A 16,772-nucleotide genomic window follows, 5' to 3' on the forward strand; every position below is an offset into this window, starting at 1 on the left:
TTTCTGTTTATTCGCGATATTCTTGGAACAATGACTTCCATATTCTGGTTGTAAATGTCTTCCACGTCCAACTACTATTCTCATCATATCCCAGATCAAATAATAGTATAACAGCAAAAATGAAGACCAAGAGTGGTAGCGACACACTAAAAAAGACCCCAAAGTTCTTCTCGCCAGGTAAATACCGCTCAGACATACTAAACAGACTCGTAGAGAATGACAAGGGAATGAAAATGAGCGCGACAATAGTAAACGTCTTGATAGTCTTGGCTTCGCGAATCGACCTTGCAGCTCCATTGATACCTGTCACTCCAGTAAGCGACTCGCTCAGAAACTCTGCTCTTTGTCTGAGAGAATGCAATCTCATATAAATGAACTGGAGATCTGACTCGGATTCTGTCCACTGTGCGTGGTCGGTTGGAACTACGGGGTCGTCAAATTTGATGTGCAACTGTAGCATTATTTGTGAAACATCCTTGATATATCTGCTGAGTCGGCTGCATAAAAGTTGGATATTGCTCCACGATGCCTCGAGAGATGTTGTCTGAACAGATGCAAAATTGTCTTTTCGCTGGAGAGGAAAAGCCATTGTCGACAGAAGCGCATCGTGGTATTCGATCAAAAGCATGTAGTGAGACGCTATGATCTTCCTCATGAAAACAGTCATGTCTAGCTGAGCTGCTTGCGTAGCAGATATGTCATTGTAGCATTCGGTGTAGTAGTGAAGCAAGTCGTCATATAGACATTCCCGTGAAGGCCCTGATGTTCTGCTCCGTACATTCCAGGGACTGGGGATAAAATCTGCATAACCTCCTTGGAACGGAGGTGCAGAAAATTCTATAGTCTTGAGTGACCACGCCTCAGATTTTGGCTGTGGTTTTTGCCATATGTGAGCTTTTCGAAAGGGTGGATCGCAGAGGATTAAAACTATAGAAGAATATCAATCCGACTATTCCCAGACTATGGTGATAAATAGTAACTTACCACTCCAGTCGTTTTCATTAGAAAATGTCGTTTTCCAGAATGAACATTTTCGGTGAAGGATAACTGTAGGCTCCCAATCCTTGCCCAGCTTAGTCCTCAAAGCGTCTCTACCAGATTCTGCACATCCTACGCTGAATGACCCGAACTCTTCACGAAGAGCTCGAATGTCGTAGTAACTTGCAGTAAATGATCGATTTCCGTCAATAAGTGAAGGTAAGCATGGTGCTAGATTGGGCTCATAAGGCCACCGTAGATATGTCGATGTTCTCTCATGAGTGACAAAGAACATAGGATCAACCTGGAGTTCGTCACCCAAAAGTGCTATAACTTCTGTGTTTAAGCCTTCGACAAGATAGATCATCCTATGGCTTTGACCATCTTGACGCAGCTTTCGCAGTTCAGAGAAATGGCTCTTCAGTTGTGCAACATGAGGGGATTCCCTAGGCGACAGCATTTTGCCTTGACTGTCCAACTCAAGAATTGCTGCTCGGACATTCTGCCTGTCGCACAGCATAATAGCACGATTGCGTCCATCGGGTAACTCGAGATTGGGCTGTCGAGAGCAGCTCTGCTTGATGTAAGTGAGATATGGTCCGTCGGCAGATAGCCAGCTGCCATTGTCATCTTTTGTTCGGGGCGTGGAACGAGCTTCGGGTGCTTCCACTATGGGACATTTTATAGGCATGTTGTATACACTGTGTGATTCTGTAATAAATGAGCATTTCTCCAGACTGGACTAATGAGTCGGTATATATAGCTGCGGCCTAATGGATGTGCAGTATGACTAAGGATTGTAAGCTGAAGGTGAGGAGAGCTCTGACTGGCTACTACAAATGGCGACCGAGTCTTTGAATGACTAGGACTTGCTTGTATTTGCTTATCGTAATTAAGACTTGGAGCATATGTAATGAACATCTTCCTAGGTGCTCCTCGATTGATACCGATTGTCTACCCTAGAGATACTACATGAAAATGGCATGTCAAAGTCTTGAGATCTTGACTGACTATTCTGTAACTAAAAACTAACAATCAGTGAGATGATTGATGTGGTCTTAAGGTAGTTTAGTATTAACAATTTAACAGAAGGAGTCCCATATACAATGTTGTCAACGTTGGGAATGCTTTTGTAACATTTCCCAGTGATACCAAAAGACGGGATTTGTGCAATCAAGTTTATGCATATGACTATATATCTTCATAACTATTATGCACACGATACAAGTCACTCACTAGTTAACACGCAAAAATGACTGGACGGCAGGACGGCCATCCGTGCTATTCTTACTGTGACGTATGCTTCTGAACAAGGATCAAGGTGATGTACCGTTCAGCCCAAGGTACTGTCTCCTGGTAGTGGTTCGCGCCCCAGAGGTGCAGCCTCTGACCCAAGGACCTGGAAGCAAGCACCTCTTGTTTCATCACCAGGACGAAGGAGATGAATTATTTGGCACGGGCCAGATAAGACCTGCAGCATTAAGGAGGCAGGAAATACAAGTCCGAATAGCATCTTGTGGTTATGGAGGGTTGCTGGGAGACCTATCATCCAAGAGCTTGGACTAAGCGTAACAATGTCATGTATCTTGTCTCCAGGAACAAGGAACCAGATGATGCGCGGCAGAGTCTTGACCCCAGAGTCCGGTGATTTCCTTCTTGAGATCCCGTTGCCTTGCAGTCGGTACTCAATGCCATTAATAGCAATGCAACCTGGCAGGCTCTACCTCACGATTAAACTACTATTGCGGAGTTCGCTAGGGAACAACCGAGTCTCCTTCGCTCTGGATCCTTTTGATAGCTGTCTAAACTTAGATAGATAGCCTTATGAGCTGGAGAGCCTGGAGATTCACACTGCCTTGTTGGAACAGATGACAACAAGGGAGACATGATGACGTTATGCTTCACCATGATCTGACTTGAAGAGTTTTCATACCTAAGTTGAGATGGTCTGTGGCCGTTACAACCGTAGAGATACGACGAATTGTGAGTGGACAGTCGCGATCTGTGACTGCCAGGGTTGGATAAAGCGTGCCGAACCATCTCGCAGCCTTGATGTCGACTCTTGTCAACACCCAAAATAGGTCACTCCTTTGTCCTCGCCCTGACACGTCAACGGGGAAAAAGCAAAACGAAAATTTCAAGCAGATAATGTGAGACAAAAGACGGTGAGCTGATCGTGGTGCCCGCAAGAGTGACAACCTGGCGAGCCGTCAAGGCGTCAAGAAGCCAAGATTGGTACCATTCTCACCTCGTTTTGGACGAGCTGAAACATTTTCAGAGATAGCAGTTAACCCTAGCAAGCTTCTAGAGTCTTCCCTTTGAAATTGCTATCTTAAGTAATTTAACAGACCAAAACTCTTAGCAGCCCCCCTGTTAGGCCTATATAGAGGCCGCAGGTGTGGTAACGGGACCAATAATATGGCTTTAGGAAGAGAAAAGAGCAAAGATGCTTTGCAAGAGCACACTCAGCCTGTTATGGTGGAGTGGAGTTTCTACATTTTTATTAAAACATCCCTGCTGTTGCGGTTTGTGAATATGCATGTTGGCCGTTGGTTCTGTGAACAAGGCGACAGTCTGGTTGGACAGAATATGTAACAGAATGTACCTTCGGGTTTTCTGCTCACTGTGCAAGAGATAAAACGGATTATAATTAAATGGCCAAAACAATTTGAACATTGTGAGTAATTTGAGGCGGTTGTTGAGAAGACGATCTTTCAATACAATGATATTGAGAATGGGTTAATCGAGCGACTGACACTCTGAGAAATTGAGCCACACAACAGGTACAAACCCTATACTTGGGAGCCAGGGAAAAGCATCTGAGGTTCCGTTGAAACTGAACGCAAATTTATCGCGAATCTGCCTTGTTACGTCCCCCAGATGGTTCGCGGATCACCCCTATCCCTCCACGGTCTATGGATGCTTGCGCCAGAACTCAAGCGCAAGTTCACTACAGATCTCACCTTATTCCAACTCGGTCCAAAAGCTTAGTACTCACCTCAGATGAATTAGTAGGTTATTTACTGAGTGCTCAAGCGTGATCCTCTCCCTAATAAGGCAATCTCTCAATCAGTCCATCAGGCAAGATTCGTCCCCAACCTGAAAAGCGGCCTGCCTACACATAAAAGGGATGCACGCGTTTGCCTCAAAGTTATATATTTCTGTTGCCAACACTATGGAGCCAGTCGAAGGTCAGGGAAGCCCCCCTAAAGTCCTTGACAGACTCTTCAAAACTACAAAAACTTCCACTATCCCCCATCTCACAGAACTTCGCAAGGCCCTTGGCTACGGCAACCCAGGCCAGGAACAGGACATCGCCTTTAAAAGGGCTATCAGAGCCCAGATCGAGTCCTTTGTATCTCCTAGCACCAAACTACCTGCATACAAACTCACCAAGTGGAGGTTGCCTCTTCACCAAAGAGGGCTCCAAGAGGTCACCAAAGACTTTCTCGATACCAAGGGAAAGGGGCCTGAGTTCTGGCCTGCGAGGGATAACTCTGTTAATACAAGGTGTCTCGAGTATTCTAAAGACTCTTCTCGGTGAGTGCTTAGACCCAGATGGACTAAACATACAGCATTCACCAGACATGAGCTATCACTGACTCAAACAGGATACGTCGTCTCATGATCAAAGTATTTTGGCGTGCAGCCCGAGAGTACAAACGAAACAAGCCCTCAACTTCTACCACTACCAAGCTGCCATCACAGCCCGGCAATAGAGACACTTCACCATTAAAGCCCCCGGACACACCGAGCGACGACAAACACCAAGTCCTCAACAACTCGCATATTCTCAAAGGCCAGAGTATCGACAACCCTATAGATGTTGAGAGCATGCAATCCAGAACCAACACATCAGGGCCGTCCACGTAAGAACATCTCCACCGCCTCAGAAGTACGGCTTTCTGACATGGTCCCAAGAGACGATCACTTTACAAGCCTTATGACTTTCAATTTATATCTTCCCCAACAACGACGGGAGACGCCAGAGGAGAGCTCGAGCTCTGAGCCCTTTTCGTCTTCTCAATTATTCCCTTACACAGAGGGAACTATGATGCCTATTCGCGAAGAAGCAGAGAGTGCGTCTGGGACAGACCTGTACGAAGTGCCTCTAAGCCCTCCAAGGGCCACTGAAAGTGTTGGTGTCTTCTATCATGTTCATCTTATCGAGACTAAATCTTTTCATAGGCACAGCTTAATGGCAAGCGCCCGGTCGAGCCAGACTCCAATGACAGCAGCCGTCAGGCCAAAGTCCTGAGACAAGACCCGAGCACGTCTGCGAAATCGATACCCCAGCCTCCAAAGAGCACTCGAGGTGGTAGAAAGACACAGAGTCTCCCTCCCCTCCGAAGCTCTCAACGGAAGAGAAAGCAAGTTCATCAACCGGGGGCTGCTACAGAAGAACAGATTCAAGCTGCTGAACATCCAACCCCTTCACCTCCCCCAGCTGTAGTTGGACCTCAGCATGGGAGTATTGCGAGCCAGAGCGAACAGCCCTCAACCACCGCTAATGATTCCACCCCAAGAACTTCAGCTGGGGGGACACAAGGCCAGTCTCCAAACGAAGCTATCAGAGCAGAGTTGGCCCGCCAGGCTGAAAGGCAGACTACAGAGGCAGCCATAGCAGCGGGTGTAGACCGACAACTAGATGCCCGCGGCACGTCTACCACTGGCCTCTCCGCCAAAGCTCAAGGAAAGCTACCTGAGGTGCCGGTCAGGCAGAGCCCAACGGTCCAAGCTGGGCCAAGTCGGGAGCGGGAGCGGGAGCGGGAGCGGGAGGCGGAGTCTACAGCGAGACCAGAGGCCAGTACAGCGAGACAACCAGGCGGCCTCTCTGGGAACCTGGAGCCTGAAGACACACAGCGACAAGTACCGAATGGACATGAAATAGCCATCGTCATCAGATCCGATATCGCTAATGGCGTCGACTTTATGTCCTGGAAACCGTCATCTTTCTTGTTCGACATGTCTCTTGCGGCTGTGGCTGGCGAGTTGGGGTTGAGGCACGGCCGAACCCTTCACATGTCTCTTAGAGGCCGATTGTCCAACTTGTGTGAAAAATTCGAGGATGGCGACGAAGACGGATTTGAATCCTTCAAAGATGAGTGCCTGGGAGTTATTATGCAGCGACATTCTGGGGCTGCATCTACTCCAGTATTGCAGAGACAACAGTTTAGGATTTACTTTTCGGATAAGCCCATTTCTATCTGAAGTGGCCTGTACAGTGTATTAGCATGGATGGATGGGTTGGGTGCGAATTCGTCTTCTTTCTTTCTTTCTTTCTGTGTGTTCACATGGTATTGTATTTTTATTCTTGGGAAATTGGCGGATTAACGCCTTTTAATGGGTAAAGGGGTATGAACGTGTCAACAGTCCTTATCAAGTACCAGACTTTTGTAATAACAGATTTGTACGAATATAGCACCTTTAGTTTAGAGCAGCTGATAGAAAACTCTTTTGGGCTACGAGATTGATTGATTGATTGATTGATTTGAAGCTATCAACTTACTCGCCACTCGGTGAGATAGATCTTCGGCGACTCGGTAAAAATAACACATTAGCTTTTTCCCCTCTAGGTAGAATAGACTCTATTGCCTTCGGATCCATGAGACCTGGGAAGGAATGTAGTTGTAGGTATGTGTGTATGTGTGTATGTACAAGGTACCCAAGCACGCGTGGGACAGCCACCAAGATCAAATCAGAACGACGCAGTCTTGTTTTTGGCGCGTTAAGTTAGTAGTTATGCGCTCGAAAGTCTGTAAAATGTTTGATACTGTGGAAAGCGTGGCGAACAGTGAAACGGGTGGTTACGCAATGCAAGCAGCCGTAGGTAGTCCCACAGGAGTAGATGGGCCTCTTGAGGGGCAGAAACAGGGAAATCGCTTTGGATTTGCTTTTCGTTGTGGGAGAGAAGAGAAAACTACGGAGGTACGGGAAATTGTGGCTGCAGAGATAAGAGCAGACGGGCAGTGAAGGGCAAGGCTGCTCTAGAGGTAGCGTCTGTAAACAATGGGTACCTAGGTTACATAATATTACACAATGTAATGTTTACTCATGATACGGAACATGTAACAATGGGATTGGGATTGGATCAAAAGTCTAATTGAAAACGGTATCAATCACCCGGTAAGAAGTCGGAAACTCTTATTACATCCGCCCGTCGCCTGATCCGCGTCGCGCGCGACACACCATCAGGTGTAATAAGCGAGACATCAGCCGCCAACAACCAGCATCACAGCGCGTCCAGTGCATGGCTAGTGTAATATTTTGCTGGCCCCGGCATTACGGAGTATGTACATGTGCCAGCCATGGCCCGCCGATCTGACTGTCGGTGGCCGTCATGGTGTGGAAAGTTACCATGCCTCCACTGTAATATTCCCTAAAGACCCATGCTCCTTTTCTCTGAGGCTCTGACAGGGGTGTCGGAAACCTGGGGTTCGCAGAGCATCCAATCTAACTAAATAACCTAACCCCCCGTTCTGCCGTCCCATTCTTTTCATTAGCTAAATAATCCTGCTCTGCAAATCCCTGAATTGTCCTCTACGTGACTACGTGCCTACATACATACGTCCTGATCATGACCTCAAAGAAGAAAGGTACCGCGCGTCGGACCGGGCCATTGCATTTTTCCTCTCGCACGAGAACTACCAAGGACGTGCCTCCGATCAAGAAACTGCTCGGCGACCTTGGGCTTGGCGATGATGCTGATAAGCAGCTACTCAATGAGTTCAACACTGCTCGTAAAATTTACATGAACCGCTTCTTGGACGAAAAGATCCTCGATGACAAAGACATATTGGAGTGGGCCGACGAGCAATGCAGGCAAAAGCTTCGCAGGCTGGCCAAAAACTTCCTTGTCAGACAGAATCATGGCCCTCATTTCTGGCCCGATGAGGTTTCTCCTGCAAACGCAAAGAACTACCGTTATCCACAGGATTCCCAACAGTCAGTCTAATCTCCTCTCATTGTTTCTGACGCGTCTCGGATGGATGGATGAGTGGCTGACAGTCGGCCTATACCTGTCCTGTATAGGCTCATCAAAACATTGACAATGCTGTTTTTTCGACAGCTATACAACAGAAGATCACACAATATAAAGGTCCGCAAAGACAAGAGGCGTACCAATCTCTTCGAACGAGGTGATGCGCCTGACGAGCCTATTGCCCTTGATCTGTCCAGCGATGAGTCTGATTACGAATACCAAATCTATGAAGCCCCAGAATCACCCATGTCTGGTGACTCTGTCCTCCTCAAGAGGTGAGCTACTGGCATCTACAAATGTGGTAGTTGTATTTGCTAACATGGTGACTTCAGAGAGCCTGCTGATTCTCCGGATTTACCTTCAATTGAGGAGATAAGACGTACAGTCCAGACTCACACTATGCCCTCAGATACGGTCACGTCGTTACCTAGTGCTGTTCAAAATGAGAATGTGAACCCTGAGACAGCTGATGAGCCTGGCCAACCCTCAAGAACAAGCGTAAGAATTCTCTTGGTCAATGCTGGTACCACTCTACTAACACTGAAAAGCCTGTGCGGGCAACAAAAAGGCCTCTGTTGGAATCAGACGCGTCGTCGCTGCGTGCAAAAAGCCCGCGTCTCAACGGTTTCCGTGCACCCACAGCCGATCCGTTCTCTCGAGATGCTAATGTTCGGCTCGAATCAGTCGCTCGAGCAGTTTCCCCCAGGCAAGACCTTCGAAGGTCAAGTCGAAAATCAGTTCCTGCGCCCGTTGCCTCCATGATCGAAGGGTCAGGGACAAATGTCACTCAGGAGCTACCACCAGAAGCAGAGAGGAACAGCACAGATGAGATCGTCTGTGGGTTCAAAACTGCGATACGAGAAGTTCAGCCTACTGGAGAGGATAGCAGTAGCAGTGCTCGCATTTCTGAAGATGAAACAGAAACGACAGCTACAGACCAGCCTGTAAAGCTTGGATCTACTCCACTCTCTCAAAAGGAGACTCCTGCCACGTCTGATCCAGACATTGAAGAGCTCAGCAGTAGCTACTATGATACAGCTGCGGCCCGGCGGTTACTGAGCTCGCATCTCCGTGGGCACGCTACAAATACTCCCACCCCTCTCCAATTCTCTTTTTCCTTTCACGATGGTAGCCATGGCGACCCCTTCAGCATTTCAGCGATCGAATTCTTCACAATGACTCTCAGACAATTTATGGACGTTCTGCCCTTGAATGATAAGGAAATGATAATAGGGCTATGCATACGCCAATACGGGCCCAAATTCTGTCTCCGGCAAGTGTATCTATACAACGAGGCTGTTTTTGGCAACATTCGTCAGCAGTTTCTCCGTTGTATTGAGAGCGATACACGGGATGTGAAAAACCACGGGAAGAGGCTGGACTATGAGATTAGTATTGAGCCGCTGAGAGATTTTCCGTAAGAGATGGATCAGTGAGTTGAGGAAACAAATTTACAAGTCACAAATCTCCGGCGTCGACTTCGAAACTCATCAATAACGACACGAGTCCCCGAGATATTAGCAACATGCTCCATGACGCCCTGACGCCGCGTTGAAGATACCAGAGCTTGAAATGTTGGAATATATGGAGCGGCAGACGAGGCGTGGCGGTGCTCTTGCGCTACCAGAGAAATGGGGATGATGAGTTGGTCATCATCGCGTCGTCGGGAGCATTTGAATTCATTTTTGGGATTCCGTCGCCTGTCGCGCGGCCTGAATAAGATCGCGATACAGGCCTTTTGAGCTGGTCAAGATGCGATTGGAACCTACGGTGATATAATCTACCAGTTGGGGATTTCGACCGAAGCCACCACAACAAATCTCTCACCAGGATAGACGTGCTTCAGCACATTCACCGTCAAGAGCAGGGAAATTATGGGCATTCGGTGCCGGAACAATCATGGGCCGTAACACAGTCATGAGTTCAAATGATATTATTGTTATTATGCTAGAGAGTATACATTTGGTGTAATCATTTTATCAGTGTCCAGCTGTCTCAGTCTATCTCTTTAGGGCACCATAACAAGGCAATCAGCCGTGGTAAGGGAACTTATGAACTTAATAATAAGAAACGAAACGATTTGGATAAATCCTTGATGCCTAACTTTTGGCTACATGCATGCCTCTGTTATTATTGGATATGGCGCCTTGACTCGGCCTCTGAGATGTTTGTTTTTGCCCCCCAAGGGCTGCTCGATTATGGCAATGACTCTTTCGTGGTATGAACAGTTTGCGTGGCCTTCTTTCCTTGACAAAACCTTTGAAGCTCTCCTCAAGGTGATAGTAGCACCTCCCAAAAGACCAACTTGCCTTTGTTATTTTGAGATGCCTCTTCAGGTAGGTACACCTGACCCATACCGAAGCTTCTCTAGGTATTCATCGTTTCTGAGTTCCTACCCAATCTTCACCCTTCCATCCATCACAAGACAACATCTTCAATACAATCAATCACTATCAGTACGGCTACTTTCTTTAATCATCATAAAGCACTCTTCAGAAGACACAGAGATTAAGCGCATATTCTCGAGACACCATCGCCACGACAGTTTCAATACAAGCACCACCGCGAAACCATGGCAAGTTCCTCTGACCCAAACCGAACCTCCTCCAAGAGAAGCAGATGCTGTCCTTTTATTTCCCCATTCTCGAATAGCTCCCCCAAGAGCATCCCTCTCCAACAGGTATATACCGTGGGAGAATCTAATGCAGTCAGGAGCCGTGGCATTGACCCAACTGTATGCCCAGAGCATTGGGCAATTGTCATTTTGTTTCGTTGAGTACTAACGTATCTATTAGCAGTCAGAAAACAGTCCAAAAGACCTCGACGGGTCTGGCGGCCACGATCAGTCATCGTCATTGCCTCGCAGTAGCACTGAAGAGGCACCCAACATGGCTTTGGATAAAACAATCAAGAAGGACGATCCAGCGCCAGATCACGCCAGTTCTTCACCCATACACCCGCAGATTTCGGAAAACAAACCTCAATTTCAGCTTGTTATCACGCGTCATAAGATATCTTCAAAGAGTGACCATGCCCACAGTCAAGTGCATCCTATCTCTTCTTCGGTCGACGCTTCGAACAACAATGCAGAACCACCAAAGATCCCAGGGCAGTCAACATCGACTTCTCAGGTTGATCAGTCGAAATTGAATAATCCTCAGATCACAGAGGATATGAGAATTCAAGATACCCAGTCAGGCGAAGGGAGAAGGCCTGATGCACCTATACCAGATTCCTTACCAGATGAAGAACCATATTCTTCTTACCTAAACGAAGAGGATTATGGCAGAGAAGAAGATTACGACTCAGAGCAAGACTACGACTCAAAGCAAGACTACGACCAAGAACAAGATCACGGCAAAGAACAAAATCACAGCCAAGATTCAACTTCCAGTGACCCCTTGACCTCTGACCCTACTGGCACAATACTTCAATCTGGCCGCCTGGTCGCTATCGACTTCACAGTCTACCGCACCGAGTAGAACTCGAGTTATGAATGGTGTCCAGCACGAAGCTTCTTTCGCATGTCACTTGCAGATATTATAGAAGACATAAATTTCGAAAAAGATAGCGGCATAACTATCTCCCTCGAGTGTACTGTTGGGAGACAAGATCTGGCATATAGACGGAAAGCTCGTACTGAAGAGAGGTTTCAGGTGTTACAGCAGAGGTTTAAACGTCTTATTGACACATTGATAGACAGCACTCCACCAAACAAGAATAAAGATCCAACTTTCGAGATTATCATCGAAAGTCTTGGTCCAAGACGTTGGAGCTCTTAGATTGATGTGTGATCTTCGGACAATCCTGGACTCTGGAGAGCTTGAGTTTGGAGGCAGCTGCCAGTATCTTAGTTGGAGCGTGGGCATTGATTGTTTTGACACCAAGGTATCAAGAAGCTACATAGTGGGTAAAAAAAGCGTTGTTTGTCACACGACAAAAGCCTTGTTATTCACCTCATGTTGCGTGCAGTGAGAGACTCAACCGAATGAAAGACAGAAGATTTGATATTTGATGTGCAAGCAACCTGTTGTTCATATTTATGATGTAGCTCCCTTAGGCACGAATCACTAACCAACCAATACTCCTTTCATCAATTAACGCCAGTCCATTTCATGCAATCATCCATATCATCAAACCGTTCAACCAGCAAACATACTAGTAAGCTCCCAATCGCCACTAGCAAGTTGCCTCCAGGAGCTCGAACATGTGGCTTGGATGGTCTGCATACCAAAGTTACCATCTCCCTGGTCAAGTTGGCGGAAGAGGATGAGCTTGTAGCCAATGGCAGCAGCCATGAGACCAATCTCGACGGGTTGAGGGTCGTGCATCTTGTAGGCGAGCCACTCCTCACAGTGCTTGATCTCTTCCTCTAGAGAAGGATCAGAGTCAGCGGTTCGGGGGACAGGGTCGCCGAAGAGGAAGCGGTTCGACATGACGGCGTCCTTGGCGATGTACTTAAGGGCAGTCTTGGGCTTATCGCAGAGGGCACGCCAGAGAAGAGTCTCCATCTCCTTGACGGCGGAGAGGTTACGGCCCTTGATGGTCTTCAGGTTCTCCTCATCTGACTCCTCATCTGCGTCGTGCTCCTTTTGCTTGCCACCGCCATTGAAGAAGTCGGAGCCTTCGATGCCGGACACAATGCTGCCATTTTGTTGGCGCGGGGCAAGTTCCATGCCTCTTTGGCTGGAGGGACCACCGAATTTGCTTTCTTCCGCGTTAAGCCCATGAGGCGAGCGATCGTTGGTGAGACCAAGCATAGTCGGCATGATGGCGGTTGTCTGTGTTGCGTTGAATGGAGAGATATGTACTGTACTTAAGTAGGTAGTCTGAAGATCTGACTGATCTGCCTTTAGATGCAAGAGTGACAATGCAGGGCAGAATGAAGATGGGGAATGCAAGACATAAAATACAGAGAAACAGAAGCAGAAATACCAAGTTTCATGTATTTTCCATGCTTGCGAGCTCCAAATCCTGATTGCTGGCTATCCTGGCAGCCAGAGTGACGTCAACCTTGGGATGCATCATGCTCATGCGTGCAGCAAAAAGTTGGATAAGATTATGACGGAGATCGACACTAATAGAACATGTTTTACTGTACAGACCAAGAGTTTCATTGGATGAGATGACCCCCAATAATGGATCATCCTTGGAGCGTTCCTGATGCTCAAAAAGTGTGCAGTTGCTAACAGCCAAGGGGATGTAATAAAACTTGAGACCTCTATTCTAGGTGACAAAAAGCCTTGGGTAAATTTAGATTAATTTAGTATAATTTAGTAGAGATATAGAAGATCTTAGACCAAGTTTCTTTAACACCTCAGTGTAACGTCAGAAGTCTTCTTACACCCTGAGGACAGCTTCCCATCGATCTCGGGTCGGGGATTTACTGAACCATCCATAGCATAGCGCCCACTAACACTAACCAACGGTGCCTGTAACCTTAGCAGATCTCAACGGTTGTGGCGGTGCTTATACACCAGCCACATCCTGTTCACCCACCCCCACTATCCGCAATGATTTCCGTCAAACCAACATGGATGGGTCCACTAAAATTTCTGAATGCAATTCTCAGTTGCTAGCACTTTTTTTCATATTGGATCTCTAGCCCAAGCTCGCTGCTCAACCACGCGTTATAGCGCATTCTCTTACTTCATAATGGATATCCTCAAGGTTCTATCCCGTGGAACCAAAAAGACACAAAAGAACAGCCAAAACTCCAGCAATTCTCTGCAGAAGCTGCCCTCGGCTGGCACATCTACAAACCCTCAGCTCTACCATGATCAGGTCCGCGGCCAGAAGCGAAAGCGAACAAAGAATGAGCCCGAACCCGAAGCTCACGATGAGCTCCCCGAAGTCGACTTCTTTGCCCCCAAGCCAGAGCCTGTAGCCAAGGCAGTCGTTGAGACGGAGGAGCCCGTTCAAGTACCGAAACCTACACGGCCTTCTCGATTGTTGAGTGAGGACGAGTGTCGCCAGCTGCTACGATCGCATCGATTAAAGATTGCTCTCCTCTCCAAGACAGAGGATCAATCCAAGGTCAAGAAGAGCAAGAAAAAGAAGAAGGCGGCTGTTGAAGTGAAGAAAGACGGAAAGAAGCAGCTCTTCCCACAACCTTTGGACTCCTTTGGCGAGCTGCGCAATGCCTACGGCCTCTCAAATAAGGTCGCAGACAACCTTGTATTCCAGGGATACCGAGTTCCTACTGAAGTTCAGATGGGCAGTCTTCCTCTTCTCGTACACCCCCAGGCTGCCCTGAAAGACGAAGATGGACTAGAAGCAGGAGTCGATTTCCTCGCAATCGCCCCAACAGGAAGCGGAAAGACCATTAGTTTCTTGGTTCCCGCTATCAACAATATCCTGCGCAGGCGCTCGCAGCAAAGCCTCGGCGATATTCACGAACTCGAGGCGATCATTGTTGCACCAACTCGCGAACTGGTGCACCAGATTGTTAGCGAAGGACAAAAGCTTGCTCAAGGAACTCGACTGAAGGTCGTTTCGATGAAGAAGCACACACAACTTTCAGCCGAGCAAGTGGATATGACAGAAGATGGCTCTGAGGATGAAGAGGACAAGGAGTCAGATTCTGAGGATGAAGATGAGAACAAGGCAGACGACAAGCCCAAGCAAATCACAAAGGCTGATATTCTGGTCACCACACCCTTCCTCCTACTCAAGTTTCTTACTTCAGGACCTCCAAGCACACAAAAGGTTCTGCCTACTGTGAGAGACTTGATATTGGATGAGGCGGACGTTTTGCTTGATCCTCTTTTCCGAGATGCTATGATGTCTGACTGGACAGCATGTACAAATCCCGACCTGAGGGTGTCATTTTGGTCTGCTACAATGGGCTCAAACATTGAGTCTATGGTTACGGAGAAGTTGGCTTCAAGAGCACAGTCGCTGGGCATTACACCGAAGCCCTTTGTGCGACTAGTCGTCGGTCTCAAGGATACTGCTGTTCCAAACATTGCCCACAAGCTTATCTACACTGCAACTGAGCAAGGTAAGCTACTGGCATTGCGCCAGCTGCTGCACCCTACGGCTGCTGATGACTCGGGCCCTCCTCTGCGGCCCCCCTTCTTGGTCTTTACGCAAACAATTGACCGAGCAACTGCTCTATATGAGGAACTGCAATACGATATTCCTCTAGAGGCTGGTGGGTCAGCAAGAATTGCTGCCCTTCACAGTGGTCTCACAGACTCTGCTCGATCTTCCATCATGCGCAAGTTCCGTGCTGGAGACATCTGGGTTCTGATCACAACAGATGTGTTGGCACGAGGTGTAGACTTTGCCGGTGTTAATGGTGTCGTCAACTACGATGTCCCCGGCTCCAGCGCGGGCTATGTCCACCGCGCAGGACGAACCGGCCGAGCAGGTCGCGAAGGTGGCGTGGCGGTCACATTCTACACCAAGGAGGACATCCCCTTCGTCAAGATGGTGGCCAATGTTATCGCTGCAAGCGAGAAGCAGGCTGGCAAAACAGGAGATGAGGCTGGGGTGCAGAAGTGGCTCCTAGATGCCCTCCCTAATGTCGGCAAGGCAGACCGCAAGAAGCTCAAGGAGCGAGGTGTGGAAGCGCGCCGGAGTGGAAATAAGGCCAAGATCACGTCCAAGAGTGGGTATGAGAGACGAAAGGAGAACAACCGCCGCGGTGCTATTGAGGGTAGCAAGAAGAGGAAATTACAAGCGAACGAGGACAGTGGTGATGATGGTGAATGGGGTGGTTTCGATGACTAGGGAATGCATCACTGTGATCTGGAAAGGTTTGCATGTGTGGAAAAGCATGGTTACTTGGGAATACGGATGCACGGCGATGAAATCTGAAGATCTGAAGATGATAAAAGCAGGAAAGCTTGGACTTGCGAGTCGAGTCCTAAGTTAGTTCCGCATCAGGCATAAGATGTCTCAAAATAATGTGATATAGAGAAGAATTCTCATGGAGCTCCCGCCTTTCTCATGAATGTGTTGACGGAAATGTGAAATCTCGTGACTAAAAAAAAGATCGAAATATACAGCATAGGGCATTGACTTTCTAAGTACTCCGTATTGATGAGTTGTTTACTCCGTAGCATAGATAGTCGTGGCTGAACTGAGGCCATACAGACCCAATAAGATGCGATTCAACAACGAATTCTTATCAGCTAGGGCTCAAACTAATTGCTTTTGGTCCAACAAAGAACTGTCTCTATACACTTTGTTGTATCTCAATAATTGTATCAGAATGAGTGACTGACTGAGTGACTGACTGACGTCTTTCAGCATTGTTCAGTGAGATAGTGATATGCTCATCTCCACTATTTAAATGTGACATTAATATTTGAGGGGGCTGGAAATGTACTAACATAGGTAGGCTGATAGGTTAAAAGAGTATCTCGAGTCAAGCAGCACGTGGACATTCCAGAGAGCGACTCTTCCTCGTAACAAAGGCATTCTCATGCTCTTCATTGTTCCTGGTGACGATTACGATACGAGTCAAAAATAAAATAAATTAGGGGACACGCCAAGGAAAGCCAAGACTAGACAAGCGTTGGCCTTTTCTTGGTGTTGCAGGGGAACTGACCACACCCACTTTCTACTACTTACTACATAGGACCAGCCTCTTTTGTTTCGACTAATGTTGATCGTTTGTTAGTTGAGCTGATGCTGGCCACGTAGTCGTTGTAGTTGCTGTGACTTGGCTGAGTGATATTCGTTGATATTCATGAGGCCCATCACTTGTATAACATAGACTAACAGTCACTCATCATGCGTCAGAACAACAAATACTAAGTTATCTGGGGAATGCAATCTTATATGGCGTCTCGGCGTCTAA

The 16,772-nt window shown here is 47.5% G+C and overlaps 6 protein-coding genes across 6 annotated transcripts; 4 read left to right on the forward strand and 2 right to left on the reverse strand.

The window, feature by feature from the left end:
• Positions 1–7: 7 nt before the first annotated feature.
• FSUBG_3243 (uncharacterized protein) lies at positions 8–1,669 on the reverse strand (the record flags this gene model as incomplete). The annotated part of the gene is made up of 2 exons (XM_036681103.1): positions 8–927; positions 985–1,669. 2 exons carry the CDS (start codon positions 1,667–1,669, stop codon positions 8–10), a joined length of 1,605 nt encoding a protein of 534 aa, XP_036541204.1.
• Positions 1,670–4,153: 2,484 nt separating this feature from the next.
• Positions 4,154–6,189, forward strand: FSUBG_3244 (uncharacterized protein; the record flags this gene model as incomplete). The annotated part of the gene is made up of 4 exons (XM_036681104.1): positions 4,154–4,518; positions 4,590–4,847; positions 4,900–5,122; positions 5,167–6,189. 4 exons carry the CDS (start codon positions 4,154–4,156, stop codon positions 6,187–6,189), a joined length of 1,869 nt encoding a protein of 622 aa, XP_036541205.1.
• A 1,366-nt stretch (positions 6,190–7,555) lies between these two features.
• FSUBG_3245 (uncharacterized protein) lies at positions 7,556–9,381 on the forward strand (the record flags this gene model as incomplete). The annotated part of the gene is made up of 4 exons (XM_036681105.1): positions 7,556–7,923; positions 8,011–8,235; positions 8,293–8,458; positions 8,509–9,381. The coding sequence occupies 4 exons, from the start codon at positions 7,556–7,558 to the stop codon at positions 9,379–9,381; spliced, it is 1,632 nt and encodes a 543-aa protein (XP_036541206.1).
• A 1,151-nt stretch (positions 9,382–10,532) lies between these two features.
• FSUBG_3246 (uncharacterized protein) lies at positions 10,533–11,442 on the forward strand (the record flags this gene model as incomplete). Its single annotated transcript, XM_036681106.1, has 2 exons — positions 10,533–10,694; positions 10,756–11,442. The coding sequence occupies 2 exons, from the start codon at positions 10,533–10,535 to the stop codon at positions 11,440–11,442; spliced, it is 849 nt and encodes a 282-aa protein (XP_036541207.1).
• Positions 11,443–12,102: 660 nt separating this feature from the next.
• On the reverse strand, positions 12,103–12,729 carry FSUBG_3247 (uncharacterized protein; the record flags this gene model as incomplete). The annotated part of the gene is made up of 1 exon (XM_036681107.1): positions 12,103–12,729. One exon carries the CDS (start codon positions 12,727–12,729, stop codon positions 12,103–12,105), a length of 627 nt encoding a protein of 208 aa, XP_036541208.1.
• An 886-nt stretch (positions 12,730–13,615) lies between these two features.
• Positions 13,616–15,697, forward strand: FSUBG_3248 (ATP-dependent RNA helicase ROK1; the record flags this gene model as incomplete). The annotated part of the gene is made up of 1 exon (XM_036681108.1): positions 13,616–15,697. One exon carries the CDS (start codon positions 13,616–13,618, stop codon positions 15,695–15,697), a length of 2,082 nt encoding a protein of 693 aa, XP_036541209.1.
• Between the last annotated feature and the right edge of the window lie 1,075 nt (positions 15,698–16,772).

The sequence above is a fragment of the Fusarium subglutinans genome (assembly GCF_013396075.1).
Source record: "Fusarium subglutinans strain NRRL 66333 chromosome Unknown NRRL66333_c0000028, whole genome shotgun sequence".
In the NCBI taxonomy this organism is placed as follows: domain Eukaryota; kingdom Fungi; phylum Ascomycota; class Sordariomycetes; order Hypocreales; family Nectriaceae; genus Fusarium; species Fusarium subglutinans.